At 45.7% G+C, this 14805-nt stretch overlaps 1 protein-coding gene across 1 annotated transcript in view; it reads right to left on the bottom strand.

Moving 5' to 3' along the window:
- Positions 1–2485: 2485 nt before the first annotated feature.
- CCN4 (cellular communication network factor 4) overlaps positions 2486–14805 on the bottom strand; it is a 35157-nt gene continuing 22837 nt past the window's right edge. Inside the window, exons 2-5 of the mRNA XM_063129919.1 lie at positions 12767–13058; positions 8199–8456; positions 5727–5920; positions 2486–2807 (exon numbers count right to left, since the gene is read on the bottom strand). Of these exons, the coding sequence (XP_062985989.1) occupies positions 2508–2807; positions 5727–5920; positions 8199–8456; positions 12767–13058 (1044 nt within the window). The 3' untranslated portion in view covers positions 2486–2507. The remainder of the gene's footprint in view (positions 2808–5726; positions 5921–8198; positions 8457–12766; positions 13059–14805) is intronic.

Raw genomic sequence — 14805 nt, 5'->3', positions numbered from 1 at the left:
AGGTCTTTGAGTCTTCAGGAGCTGCGCATCACCTGCACCAGATTTGGCAACCATGAGAAGTCCCCAAAGTTCTGGGAACTCATAGACTAGTAGAATAGTAGAGTTGGAAGGGGCCTGCAAGGCCATCGAGTCCAACCCCCTGCTCAATGCAGGAATCCACCCTAAAGCATCCCTGACAGATGTTTCTCTGGCAATACTTCGCTGGATGTGCAGGTGCCTTGCAGCTCTTGAAGGCGGAAGTAGCTGGTTGGCTACTGTGTGAACAGAATGCTGGACTAGATGGACCTTTGGTCTGGACCGGCATGGCTCTTCTTATGTTCTTAGCTTAAGGGCAGCATACTGGGGAGGAAAAGCAAGCTACCTGACAGTGGATAGGCACAGAGATTGGGTGGGGGGGGGAGGCGCAGCAGGTCCCTGCTTCAGGCGGCAACCTGCCTTGGGCTGGGACTGCTCTGAAGATCTGAGTTTCAACCCTCACTCAGCCATGAAGCTCACCAGATAGTTATGAAGATAAAATGGAAAGGAGAAGGACTTTGTGAGCCACCTTCAGTTCCTTTAGAAAAAAAAGGGACATATAGCAATACACATATTCCTTTTCTCTCTCTCTAGCAAACAGCTTTGGCAAGGATCATGGGATTTGTTTTGGGGTATCATTCTTTTTCCAATGTTCAAGATTTGAGCGCCGTTGTTTTTGTAGCCCGAAAACATACAAGAGGGAGGTATCAACAATCTTGGGGAATCCTGAGGTTTGCAGAAGTGCCAAATATCATTGAGGGGAACCCTAAAGGGGAGAGACACCCCCCCCAAAAAAGAGAAACAGAATGCTGCATAGAGGACTAAGCAGAATGATTGAGGACACAGAATGCTGATTATTGGGAGGAGGATGGAATGGCCCAAATCTACACTTCAACGTTTTGTTTCTGGACTCACTCGTTGTTTCTCAAACCTGCCTGGTCAGAAGTAAAAAGCGACAAAAAAGCTGCATGCGCCACACGGCAAGAAGCGTGCCATCGCAACAATCCATTGTTCATCGTCTCCAGCCACATTTTGAGGGAGGCATTTCCTCCTGAATTCACCCAGTTTCAGGCACCTCCAACAATTTTCTCCCTGCAGTCCTGCTTGTACCGCCACACCTTGTAGCACTGCTTGGAGTCAAGGAGGGCTTTGTCTTCCGGGGGTTTGCTGCACATTGCACAATGTCTTGTCACGTGCTGGCGTACAATAACGGCTTTTCACGACTCAATGAATAGGGAAAGTGCTCAGACTAGCCAATGTTTTGTTATGATGTCTGTGTAGCATGAGATAATGACGGTCCCTCTTCTGCCATCAGAGTCCCATTGTACTGCGGTCCAGGAGCACATTCTAAGCAGGACACACACACACACACACCCCTCCAACTGCTACTGCCCAGAACCCCATGTATTCTCAAAACCAGGTGTGGTGCTCCTACTGCATCACTTGATTATATCTTTTGGTTTCTCTGCATCCGATAGTCACAGTGTTGGCTGAATATGTGAGCTGACTATGGGCAGGTTCCCCAGTCCAATGGTACGGCACATGCTGTACCTGCTCAAGAGGCCCCGGGTTCAATCACTGACCTCTCTAGTTAAAGGGATCTTGGGTACAGGTAGACAGTAGTGCAGGTAGGTAATTGTAGACCCTAGACTTTGGGAGCAAACCTATGGCCCCAAGACAGAGGCCTTAGTTAGACCTACTTGTTGTCCACAAACGGAGGAGGGAAGATCCCACGATGTGATTAACGTGAGATCCCTCTTCCGTTTACACATGAGGCGCGACGACCTCAGGAGGAGAGGCATCGCGCCCGTCTTTTTTTTAAAGGAACAGGAGCGCACTAATGCTCATGCGCAAAGGTACATGCTTTTTTTAAAAAAATAATTAATTTCCCCACTCCCACCACCAGCCACAGATCACATGACCAGGGTTCAGGATTTATGGGAATTTTAGTCTGACAGAGCATGTCCCAGAGCATGGTCTGAAGGCACATGAGGCAGCTCCTTTGCTGAAGCTAAGCAGGCTCCTGGGCAGTATAAATATGTAATAAATAAATAAATATGAAGGAAAGACGCTGAGGTGTGTGTGTGTGTGTGTGTGTGTGTATATATATATATATATATATATATATTCTCCTACATGCAGGCATGTCATTGCAATGCTTTTATCTGAATGACACAGCGAAACAGAAGATGTTTAAGAACTGGGACATCACTGATGTTCCGCAGTCAGAAAAACATCCCACTTATTAAAAGAATATCTAAAAATAGTAGAATGGATCAAAAGCAGTTTATGCTAGATAGTTTTTTTAAAAAAAGTTATACCAACAATCCCCAAATAGTTTCTCTCTCACACATGCACTGATGAATGAAAAGATTTATTTTATTCTTCATCCTCTGTATAATCAGAGTAATAATGCGCAGGATTTGGGAGGCTGCTTCCCCACTCTCCTCCCCCCCCTCCCGAGCCCCCCTATTTTCCAGCATTCAGCTGACTTAATTAGCAATTTCAGAGTAATCGTGATAATGAGCCAAGTTGGCAAAGATGTCGTTGGGGTTCTTGCAGCTGAGGTTGCAGAAGCAGGCGTTGATCCACATGACTTTCCTGGAAAAACCAGTCCCATCTGGACACTCAAAGCTCACTTCGATGGTCTTCGACTTGTACGGTGTGCAGCAGCGATTGTCCACGCAGACGCCGCAGTACTTGGGCCTGTAGGTGGTCTTGCTCACACACCCAGAGAGCGTATAGTTCATTGGCTCGTCTCTCTTGTACACTGCTAAGCATTTCTTCCCAGGCTGTAAGGAGAGGAGGAGGAAAGGATTGTGAGTAATCCATCTCACTTTACAGGAGTGTGGCATAATAAACACACTGTCCCAGGTGCAACCTAGACTCAGACACAAAACGAGTGTGAATAAATTATGTACTGACGTTAAATGACGGAATGTTTCCCTTTCCAGTTTTGAATCGGTTTGAAAAAGTTTTGATGCAGTTGATAAAAAGTCCTTCCTATTAAAGCTAGGAGCAGAGGGGGAAAGGAGTCAAACGGTGTGTATGTTTGAGTTCTCTCTCTCTCTCTCTCTCTCTCTCTCTCTCTCTCTCCTCCCCCTCTCTCTCTAATAGGCCCCTTCCAACTCTACTATTCTCTGATTCTCTTCTTCCCTTCCATTGTCAAGCAGCAGACTTAGGGTCCCATCACACCAGCAATTTAGTGCACTCTCGCCATGCCTGGTGTGTGGATTTGCAGCACGGTACTCACATGACGCCGTGCCTGTCCTGCTGACAACCTGCCTCTTCCCCAGTCTTTTCCGTCTTTTCCTAGAATGCCTAAAGTCTGGATTATTTTCCCTAAATGTGTTTAATGCACCCTTAAGCCTCCGTATAGTGCTGCACTCTCATGTTTTCCTTTGTTGCATCAGGTCCTGGCAGGGAAAAGCGATCTCTCCCAGTAGCCGACTCCAAGCCTCAATATAAAACCCAAACCTTGCATCCCAGGCTTGAAAGCATTAAAAATAATACTCATACAATGCCTGAATCTCTGCAGAGACAGGCTTGTACTCCCTCAATACCCCCAAAAAGCCACACTAAAGGGCCATACCATTTTTGCGGGACAGAAAGGCAGTCTGGTTGAAGTACTCAACAGACGGGACCTGCTTGTATATATCTTGTTAAAGGGCTGGGGGCTGGGGAAGGAGCAACTAATGAACTGGTGGGAGAAAGAGAAGGGGCGGGGTGTAGTGGAAGAGGAAACACGCAAAAGAGCAGGGTATTCAAGTGAAAGGGACCAGAAGCTTGATGTGCTTATGCAAAGCTTTTGACAAAGTACCACATGACATTCTGATTAACAAACTTGCTAAAAGTGGGCTAGATGGAACAACTATTAGGTGGATCCACAGTTGGCTACAGAATCGGACTCAAAGAGTACTTATCAATGGAACCTTCTCAAACTGGGGAGAGGCAACGAGTGGGGTGCCACAGGGCTCAGTCCTGGGCCCAGTGCTCTTCTGCTGTCCCTTACACCTGGAACGCTCTTCCAGAACATTTGAGAACTACAAGTTCAATCGCAGCTTTTAAAGCTCAACTAAAAACTTTTCTTTTTCCTAAAGCTTTTAAAACTTGATTTTGTTCTGACTTTATACTGCTAGTTTTACCCTACCCTGTGCCTGTTTGGTGCATTCTCTTCCCCTCCTTATTGTTTTATTATGATTTTATTAGAATGTAAGCCTATGCGGCAGGGTCTTGCTATTTACTGTTTTACTCTGTACAGCACCATGTACATTGATGGTGCTAAATAAATAAATAAATAAATAAATAAATAAATAATAACATTTTTATTAATGATTTGGACGAGGAGGTGCAGGGAACGCTGATCAAATTTGCAGATGACACAAAATTGGGTGGGATAGCTAATACCCTGGAAGACAGAAACAAACATCAAAGTGATCTTGATAGGCTGGAGTGCTGGGCTGAAAACAACAGGATGAAATTTAATAGGGATTAATGCCAAGTTCTACATTTAGGAAATAGAAACCAAATGCACAGTTACAAGATGGGGGACACTTGGCTCAGCAATACTACAAATGAGAAGGATCTTGGAATTGTTGTAGATCGCAAGCTGAATATGAGCCAACAGTGCGATATGGCTGCAAGAAAGGCCAATGCTATTTTGGGCTGCATTAATAGAAGTATAGCTTCCAAATCATGTGAGGTACTGGTTCCTCTCTATTCAGCCCTGGTTAGGCCTCATCTAGAGTATTGCGTCCAGTTCTGGGCTCCACAATTCAAGAAGGACGCAGACAAGCTGGAGCATGTTCAGAGGAGGGCAACCAGGATGATCAGGGGTCTGGAAACAAAGCCCTATGAAGAGAGACTGAAACAACTGGGCATGTTTAGCCTGGAGAAGAGAAGATTGAGGGGAGACATGATAGCCCTCTTCAAATATTTAAAAGATGTTCCCACAGAGGAGGGCCAGGATCTCTTCTCGATCCTCCCAGAGTGCAGGACACTGAATAATGGGCTCAAGTTAAAGGAAGCCAGATTCCAGCTGGACATCAGGAAAAACTTCCTGACTGTTAGAGCAGTACGACAGTGGAATCAGTTACCTAGGGAGGTTGTGGGCTCTCCCACACTAGAGGCCTTCAAGAGGCAGCTGGACAACCATCTGTCAGGGATGCTTAGGGTGGATTCCTGCATTGAGCAGGGGGTTGGACTCGATGGCCTTGTAGGCCCCTTCCAACTCTGTTATTCTATGATTCTATGATCAGAGGTAAACAAAAAACAAACAAAAAAACACGGAGGCAAAGCAGGGGGAAATTATGTGTGATGGAGCCCTTAATGTTGGACACAATGGACTCTGGGATGGTAGTAACCCATCCTGTCGTCAACTTTAATCGTCTTTTCACATAAAGTATTGGCTTGCATATTGTTGGCAAAAGCGTGGAAATTGCCTCAATGGAATTTGGAAAAGTCAATGGAAAAGTCCATGGAAAAGGAAAATATGCTATGTGATGTTGATGAATAAGATCACAGCTTGTAAACACCTCTAGGAAGGAAGAAATAATTCCACGGGGACTTTTAAGAGACACATTGCAATTCATGCGGTTTTGGGATCAGTATCGACCAAATGACTTTGCACTATAGGACATTTTGACATTTGATGTAAGCACTGGACTAGGAACTGACTTGGAATAGGTTTTGCGCATAGATACATGCTGTACCTTGATGTGCTTGGTGATGTCCTCCTCGCATGGCCGCAGGTTGCAGAGCCGGCTCTCTTTCATCAGGCGGCACTGGTCGTTATCGTTGGAGATTCTCATGGAGTTGCCCACCCCGCAGGTCTTGGAACAGGGACTCCAGGAAGAGGTGTGAAGGATGCAGTTCTTCTGCCAGGACTCAATTTCTCCTTCATAAACTGGTGAGCAAATAAATAATCACATGGGATTAGGCAGGTTTCCAGGGCGGCCTCAGAAACAGATTTAGATATTTGCTAGTAGGAACCGTTCTTGGGGGAATCAGAAGATTGTGTTATGGAGGTTTTCATGTTGCAGTTGGGATGCTACTGGATAAGGAAGGACAAGTAGGAATTGTTCAAGGTTCCAGCCAGCCATGCATGTCATCCTTCAAGGGGTTCAAGCAGGCCAATTCTCTCTCTCTCTCTCTCTCTCTCTCTCTCTCTCTGTGTGTGTGTGTGTGTGTGTGTGTGTGTGCGTCTCACACACACACAACATTTTTTATTAATTTATTACATTTATCTCCCACCTTTTTTCCTCCAAGGAACCCAAGGCGGCTTACGTAATCCTCCTCCTCTCCATTTTATCCTCACAACAACAACCCTGTGAGGTAGGTTGGGCTGAGAGTCTGTGACTGGCCCAAAGTCACCCAGTGGGTTTCCATGGCTGAGTGGGGACTAGAACCCAGATCTCCTGACTCCCAGTCCAACACCTTAGCCACTATATCACACTGGCTTTCTCTCTGGCTCTCACCACATAATTTTCTAGTGACACAGCACTCCATAACTGAGCATAATCAAGTGCTATTGGGCCAGGGATTTCTGGGGGGGGTGTGTGTGTGGAAGGGGGGGTCTCTTTGGATTTTTTTTTTAAATGTGTTTTATACTCAGGGTTCCTGAGAATGCTGATACCTGCCCCTTGTTTTTCCAATGCTCTGCTTTAGCTCCTATCCTGTCAGCACTCAACCACCCGAGTTTGCTATTAGAGGGAATGATGACAGCATCTTGTCTTAAGAATTTGCTGTGAAAGCAGCCCTATACATTATGTTGTTGTTGTTGTTGTTTATTCGTTCAGTCACTTCTGACTCTTCGTGACTTCGTGGACCAGCCCACGCCAGAGCTTTCTGTCGGCGGTCGCCACCCCTAGACTGACTTTGAAATAAGGGAGCTTAGAACGGCAGCTGTTTCCATTGGCTCGGCTCGCATCCCCTCTGCCTCAACGAGTGGTGAATGGTGCCAACTGTGGGCCGTTGACTAGTTAAGCGAGGCGGCCAAGCTATTCGGACTGGCCTCCTCCTTTTCCCTTGCCCTCTGACCCCCCCCCTCCGACCCCGCACCCTCCAACATCAGCGGCAGGCTGTTGATCGGAGCCCTCCTTTCCTTTGCAGAAAAGGACAAACGGGGATGGAAAAGCAGCCGTGGGGAGTGAGGAACGAATTGAAGCAGTTGCCGTGGAGGAAGAGCTTTTTTCCCCTCTCAGGCTGTTTTCCTGATCAAAACTGCCCCCTCTCCCAAAGTTAGCATTCGCTGCACTGTGGGGGATAGGAACCTGCACTATACCAGATTTTTCTCCCAGAAGGGGCTAATAGCAATTGTATGTGATTTCAATTGGAGAAATAGTATGAGAGGAAAGGATTCAACAGCTCCTCATGCTTGCTCTATAGTTTTAAGAAGGTTATATAATATGTGTGTGTGTGTGTGTGTGTGTGTGTGTGTGTGTGTGTGTGTGTGTGTAGAGAGAGAGATTTAGGGAGTTTTGTTATAGAAAATTGAGGCAAGTGATTAACAATGTTTTAACTGCAGGGGGGGGGGAAATCCTGATATTAGCAAGAGACCGGAGGAGCGTGCCAATCTTCTTTCTTAATGACTGGAGCAGGAATGTCTGGTTGATAATGATGACAAGTAAGGTAACTGTACTCATCCAAATCCAGCAGGCCAGCCTTAATTTGTTACAGAATAAGGGAAAAAAATGTTTGCATTTTGTGCATGTGGGGAATATTCAAGTATGGATTCAGGCAGTGTGAATTTGGCAAGATGGCATAAAAGTGGGCGATTTTCGCCTCATCTTTAATTGCAAGGTATTTGGCCCTAATTTTTCTGACCAGTTCCCTCCTCCCACCCCCTTCAACCCAAGGGCTGAATTCTATGTCGGAGAAGCTCTTGGGCGCCATTTTGCGGCGGTGGGCAGCTCTGAAGGGCAAAAGAGCTGGGGCGAAACAGCAGCCTATGTTCGTTTAACTAGGCTTCAGGAGAGGCGTCTTCAGCCTTTTAGAATGGGGGTGGGGTTGGAACTGCACAAAATTAAAAAAACTGCCACATAATTGGTGGTTAGGGAAAGAGGTGGAGCTGAGAGAAGAGGGTGTGGCCATCTCTGGACCCCAGGAGAGCCTGTTCGGGACCTTGGGCTTGAGGTTCTAGAGCCCTGTCTTGGCCTGTTGTCCTTCCCCGCCCACTCTCATACCTGCTGAGGAGGTATGCCTTGGAGATGTCTTCCTGATCCTCTTTGAGTAGTCGCAGACCCACTGTTCACAGCATTTGCCCGCCATCTTAACATGCTTAGGGTTGGGGCACCAGACCAGGGGCGGCTTGGAGTCTGTGCACCTGGGGATGCAGCCGACAGCCCCGTTGATGCAAGTGCAGTTGTATTTGCAATTGGGTTGGAACGTCTCTCCATTCTTGTACCTGATCCCATTGAGGAGGCAACCGATGCCAACAATCTCTACAAAAGGGGGAGGAAAAAGGAGTCGGCAAAGCGGATATGAGATGCGCAGACGTCTTGCTCACTTTAAATGGAAGCTCATCCCGACTAGGCTCAGACATAAGGTAACAGTTCTGCCAGAAACGTAGATGGACTTGCATCCCATTTATTGTGTTTTATTTATTATTAATATACTTGTTTTAATTATTACCTTTCTGTACCACCCTACAGCCAAAGCTCTCTGGGCGGTTCACCAAAACCATTTTAATATATTTTTTAATAAATACATTTATATTCCACCTTGTGTTTTAAAACATTTCCAGGATGACTTACAAAGAAATAAGCAATGACATGGAACACAATAAAATTGTCATCGTCATCATCATCATCATCATCATCATCATCAAAATGACAAATAAAATAGCAAGATGAAAGCGCAGCATTAAAGAGCAGCGTATTCATCAGAAATTGGAAGCCTAGGCGAATAAAAAGTGCTTGCTCTGTTGTTAAAAAGATGATTAAAATCAGAACCAGGTGAGTCTCTCTTGGAAGCGCCTTTCATAAATGAGACAGCCCTATTGCAAATACGGCAACCTCATCTTCAAGTTACTGGAAAGGGGGCAGTGTTGCAGTTCGTTAATTCATGGGAATTTTGACCACAGCTAGCCTTAGGATTTCTATAGCCCACACAGTGGTTTCCTGTGATTTCTTCCCTTTGTTCCTCCCCTTCCTCTCACACCCCCTGACCTCCACCATTTCTGGGAGCACATGTGTCTACTCTCTCGCTCTTGCCAGTGTAATGGAACACACAATGGATTGAAACTCTATGCTGTACCTGCATTGTATATGCAAGAAGATTTGTGAGTGAAACTTTTCTTCCCTTCCCTTCCCGTTTATTAACCTAAGATAGCCTGCGTGCCTGTGGGACTCGTAAACACTCATTCTGTTTTGCCTTTCTCTGTCTCTCTCTCTTTAATAATTGCCTTTCTAACAGGATCCATCATTACCCAATAAGGTCCTCCTGCAATTGCAACCAGCTTTGTTTCAGAAGTCAAGGGCTTCCAATAGGGATGGAGCCTCAGGAGGGAGGGACCTACTCCCTGACATCACCCAGACGCCAGAGGGTGTCCCAGGAGGCAACCCAGCCTCCACAGTCAGAAGCGGTCAGAAAATGGCAATAGAGTACAGGCTAATGTTGGAACAGGCCATCCTTCAGATACTCAAGCACTATGCTATGTAGGGCATTTTAGGTAAGCAGAGGGTGGCAAGGGAGAGTTTAATGGTTACACTTTAATCCTCCCAGCTTTGTTGAGGCCCCAAAGAAAACCACCTCCATGAAGCTGCTATTTGCATAGTGAGGAATGCCTCCATTGACTCCAATAGGGTTGGTCATATTATCCTATGGTGTGGCTGGATGTCCCATGATTCAGCTGGCCAGGAAAACAAACGAGGCAAGATGGCCAAAACTATGTTAAGGAAAATGTTCAAAGGGGACTGAACAGATTAATCTAATGAAAACCATTACTCACATTTTTTTTTTTTAAAAAAAAGAAGAAGTCTTTTTCTTTCAAGTTCACAAAAGGTTATGCAAATGTTTACAGTATAGATCCTGACAATCTGTTTGTTTCCTCCACAGGAAGACTCACGCCGTCTGAAGTCTTAATTGAATATCACGTTTCAACCACAGACAAAAGTGGGATTGCGATTCCTGTGCGAACCACAATCATACAGCAAAATTGGGGTGGGGAGAATTTGTCAGGCTTTCTTTTAAACACCCCCACCAAAAAACATCTGGTCACAACCAGGACAGGATCTACACTATTGCTTTATAACGGTGTATAACAGCATTGACAACTGTTGGGGCCCAGGACACATTCCATATGCCCTTAATAAACACACACACATACACACACACACACACTCCTGACCTTGCCCATGGTTTTACGTGGTTTCAAAGCAAAATAAAGTGTTCAGTCCTCCAATGAACATTATTATTATTATTATTATTATTATTATTATTATTGACATTTGGCGGTGAGTGAAATCTGAAACTAGACTAGTTGGCTGGGAACTTGAATTTTCTAAAAGAATGAATAACAAAGACGTTGCTCTGGATTTAACCACCTTGGAAATTGGTTGGAGTTCTTTTTCAAAAACAACAAAACATGGGTACTGTATTTTCTCGCAGCTTTGATGTTCTGTCAGTGGGACGGAACGCCTACGCTGCAAGAACATGCGGCACCACTTTTATTTTTGTTTCTCTAAAGAACTACAGAGAATCAAGGACGTCCAAGATAGTTTCATAGAATCAACCATTTGTGCTTACTACACTGAATCAGCTTACAAGGCACACAGTTCTATGTCCAGCTCTAGAAACCTATTTTCATGGGTTGGGGGACTGTTTGCAGAAGGTTCCACTCTCCCATTCAGCAGTCAGGGCTTTGGATGTAAAACCCTTTAAAAAAAAAGTTAAAATTTGGCCACCCAGTTGTCCTGGGGAAGGGACAGGAGAGGGAGAGAAGGCCTGGGTTCATTAACCCCTTCCTCTTCCCCATTAAGCAGATGATCAGAGGAATTTTATCCTTTTTACATTATTAACTCATGAACGGACCTGGCTTTGCCCAGGTTGGAATAACACTTAAGAACAAAGAAACGTAAGACGTGCCATGCTGGATCAGAAAAAGGGTCCATAAAGTCCAGCACTCTGTTCACACAGTCACCAACCAGCCATCGGACAGGGATGAACAAGCAACAAAAAAACCCTACCCATGTTCCCCAGCAACTGGTGCACACAGGCTTACTGCCTCGGATACTGGAGATAGCACACAACCATCAGGGCTAGTAGCCATTGATAGCCTTCGCCTCCAGGAATTTATCCAACTGCCTTTTAAAGCCATCCAAATTGGTGGCCATCACTACATCTCGTGGTAGTGAGTTCCATAATTTAACTATGTGCTGTGTGAAGAAGTCCTTCCTTTTAACTGTCCTGGATCTCCCACCCATCGGCTTCATGGGATGGCCCCGAGTTCTAGTATTTTGAGAGAGGGAGAACAATGTCTCCCTGTCCACATTCTCCATACCATTTTGTACACCTCTATCATGTCTCCCCTCAGCCTCCTCTTCTCCAAGCTAAACAATCCCAGTTGATATAACCTTCCCTCATAGGGGAGATGCTCCAGCCCCTTGATCACTTTAGTTGCCCTTTTCTGCACTTTTTCCAGTTCTATAATATCCTTTTTTAGGTGTGGTGACCAGAACTGTACATAATATTCTAAGTGTGGTCACACCATAGATTTGTATAAGGGCAGTATGATACACTAAAGCCTTCAAGCAAATCTATGCAGGTGACAGAGTTGGACACATTGTGCCTGCTCCCATCTGAGCAAAGCTGCTGGCACCCAGGCATGGTTCCGGCCCCTATAGCGCCCTGAGTGAGGGTTCTATCCACTCCATTCCCCTGAGGGGTAGCTGCCCTACAGCAAAGGGGAGAAGGCAGGTGTATAACTCTGTCTTTCAAGTGGTTGATCTCCCCATGACTTTAAGCTGCCTGTATGTTTCCGAGCCTGTATATAGGCTGCCTGTATGTTTCTGAGCCCAATTCAAGGTGCTGGTTTTGACCTATAAAGCCTTACACGGCTTGGGACCACAATACCTGACGGAACGCCTCTCCCGATGTGAATATACCCGGTCACTACGTTCAACATCTAAGGTCCTCCTCCGGGTGCCTACTCCGAGAGAGGCTCGGAGTGTGGCAACGAGGGACAGGGCCTTTTCGGTGGTGGCCCCCAGACTGTGGAACGATCTCCCTGATGAGGCTCGCCTGGCGCCAACGCTGCTATCTTTCCGGCGCCAGGTTAAGACTTTCCTCTTTGCCCAGGCATATGGCAGCACATCTTAATCACCCACATGTTTAGTGTGGGGTTTTTTAACGGTTTTTAACGCTTTATGTGTGTATGTTCTGTGTTTTAAAATTTAAAATTTTGTATACTTGTTTTTATCTCAATTTTAGGATTTCTGTAAACTGCCCAGAGAGCTCTGGCTATGGGGGTGGTATATAAGCGTAATAAATAAATAAATAAAAATAAAAATAAATAAGCTGTCTGGACTGCAAAGCTGCAAGCTGGTTTGGAAAGTCTCCCACTAGTGGCTGGAGTTGTTACTGCAGGCTTTAACCACATGGACACTTTAATTAATTACAATTAATTAATGTGTTTTAAAAACAAAACAACCCCAAGTTGCACAGCCCCTAGGGTCTTTTATTATATATCATCACCATCTGTGTGCAGGGCACTTCACAGCATACGGTGCAAAAATATATGTACATCACTTACGTGCACACACTCCTATTTCGTACCTAGGTCTGTCTCTGCTGTAGTCACAGTACAGGCCCCGGTGGACGTCGCAGATGTCGGCCTCGGTGCAGTTCTCCCCAATCTGCTTGGCGCACATCTTGCAGCACTCGCAGCCGTCGGTAAGCAGGCTGACTCCCGCCGGGCACACAGGCGCTGTAGCTGGGCATTCGCATGGCCACTTACAGTACTGGGTCCGTGTGTATGCCTCAGTCACGGAGGAGGTGGCAGATGGTGGTGTGGTGGTGGCAGCAGTGGAGTTCTGGGAAAAGGCCTTTGAAAAAAGAAGGAAAAGCATATCAGAAAAAAGCCAATGAGTCAGCAAGGATGGAGGGGTTCCACAGATCTCTCCTACATAAGTAGGGCCTGTTCAGACAACACAGACAGGACCTGTCCCGGATAAATAGGGCCTGTTCAGCCATGGTTAGGCCGCTAACCCTTTTGCAGCAAATAGAGAGCGTGTTTAAACCGTGCTTATGCAGCCACCATGGTTAGAAAGGGTTCACCCAAACTCTAAAGGAGCTATCCAAGGTGCTGAAACCATTAGGGATCTCTGTCACTATGGAATTTGGTCCTTCTTTGGGACTGATGGACTTCTGGGGAGCACCCAACAAAGCTCACATTTGTGAACCAAGCCACAGCGCTCTTCCTGAAATCTGGGAACTTCTTCTTCTTCTTTTTTAAAATTGCGTAAATAGAAATGTGCGCAAATTGCAAGTAACAATTTGCATGATTTAAGCAAAAAAATTCCTGCAACTCATACAAATTATGTAAATTATGGCTGAAATGTGCAGAAATCACAGAATTTGTACCCTGCAATTTGCTCACATTCCTATTTACATAATTAAAAAAAAAACCAGAAAAATCTACTAGCAGGCTCATCTCGATCCTATTTGGGTTGGAACAGCTTGTGGGAGAACAAACCAGTGTCCACGGGCCTGAGCTGATGAAAAGTGGGCAAGTTCCACCCACTCCAGAGGGGTTCTTCCAACATCCCACCTCATCCCCTCTGAGGTTAGCTGGATTTCTCCAAGAACAACATATCGCTGTGAGTTATCTCTGCTTTAATGTGAAGTATTTTGCGGTGGCTTGATCTTGAGTGAGCAATTAAGGCTCCTTAGCTTCCTTGATTTATATTATATTACAATTCTATGCTGCCCAATAGCTAGAGCTTTCTAGGAGGCTCACAACAATTTATGAAAGACCTGCTCTTGGTGGACATGAAAACTGCTAGAACGTGTTTTATTTTAATTTTTTATTTTAATATGGATTAACACAACTCCCTGCATTTTTGGTCTCTCCATGGAGGTGTGGCCATGGGAATTGACACGAGGAGCCACTGCACTTCAGCATGTACCACTTACACCACTGGGATAAGAGGAGAGGGTCCCTGCCCTGAGGAGCTTACAATCTAAAATTCAACACAGTGGAAACAACAGAAGGAGAAGCAATATACATTTTCCCCAGTTTGTAAGTGAGTAGCAGGGCCAGCTTCAAAGGTACAAGGCAGCATTGGGGACCTATTTGGGGTCCACAGCCCAGCAGGGGCCAACTGGACTCGAATTGCTTCTTCTCTTCTCCAGTGCAGCTTGCCTGTTCTTCTGCCTTTTACTGCGCCCCTGGCAAAGATAGTGGTGTGAAGCAGGAGCACAAGACATCCCTGCCTATGTGTTCATTGGTTCTCTGTCTGATCAGCAAGCAGATAGTAGGGAGGAGGAGGAGAGAAGGAGGAGGAGGCAGCAACAATTCTGGTCAGTTGGAGGATTCCCTGAGGATATCTTGCCAAAAGATCCTTGAAAACCTGGAGCTGGTGCTTAGGTTTACTTATAAACGGAGTTACTACAGAGCATTGGAAACCAATCAAGACAGCAAAGCCGTAATCTCCGGATTCTTATTCTAACTTTAGCACACTTCACATGACAGAAGACTGGGGAGTTAATGCACGCTCCCGTTGATTATCTGCAAGGAGCCTGAATACTTCCAGTGGTATGAACATACGGACCTTTTCCGCACAGATTGGA

This window comes from Elgaria multicarinata, chromosome 7, assembly GCF_023053635.1.
Source record: "Elgaria multicarinata webbii isolate HBS135686 ecotype San Diego chromosome 7, rElgMul1.1.pri, whole genome shotgun sequence".
In the NCBI taxonomy this organism is placed as follows: Eukaryota; Metazoa; Chordata; class Lepidosauria; order Squamata; family Anguidae; genus Elgaria; species Elgaria multicarinata.
Note: the sequence above shows the minus strand (reverse complement) of the source record. Positions and strands in the feature narration are given on the sequence as shown.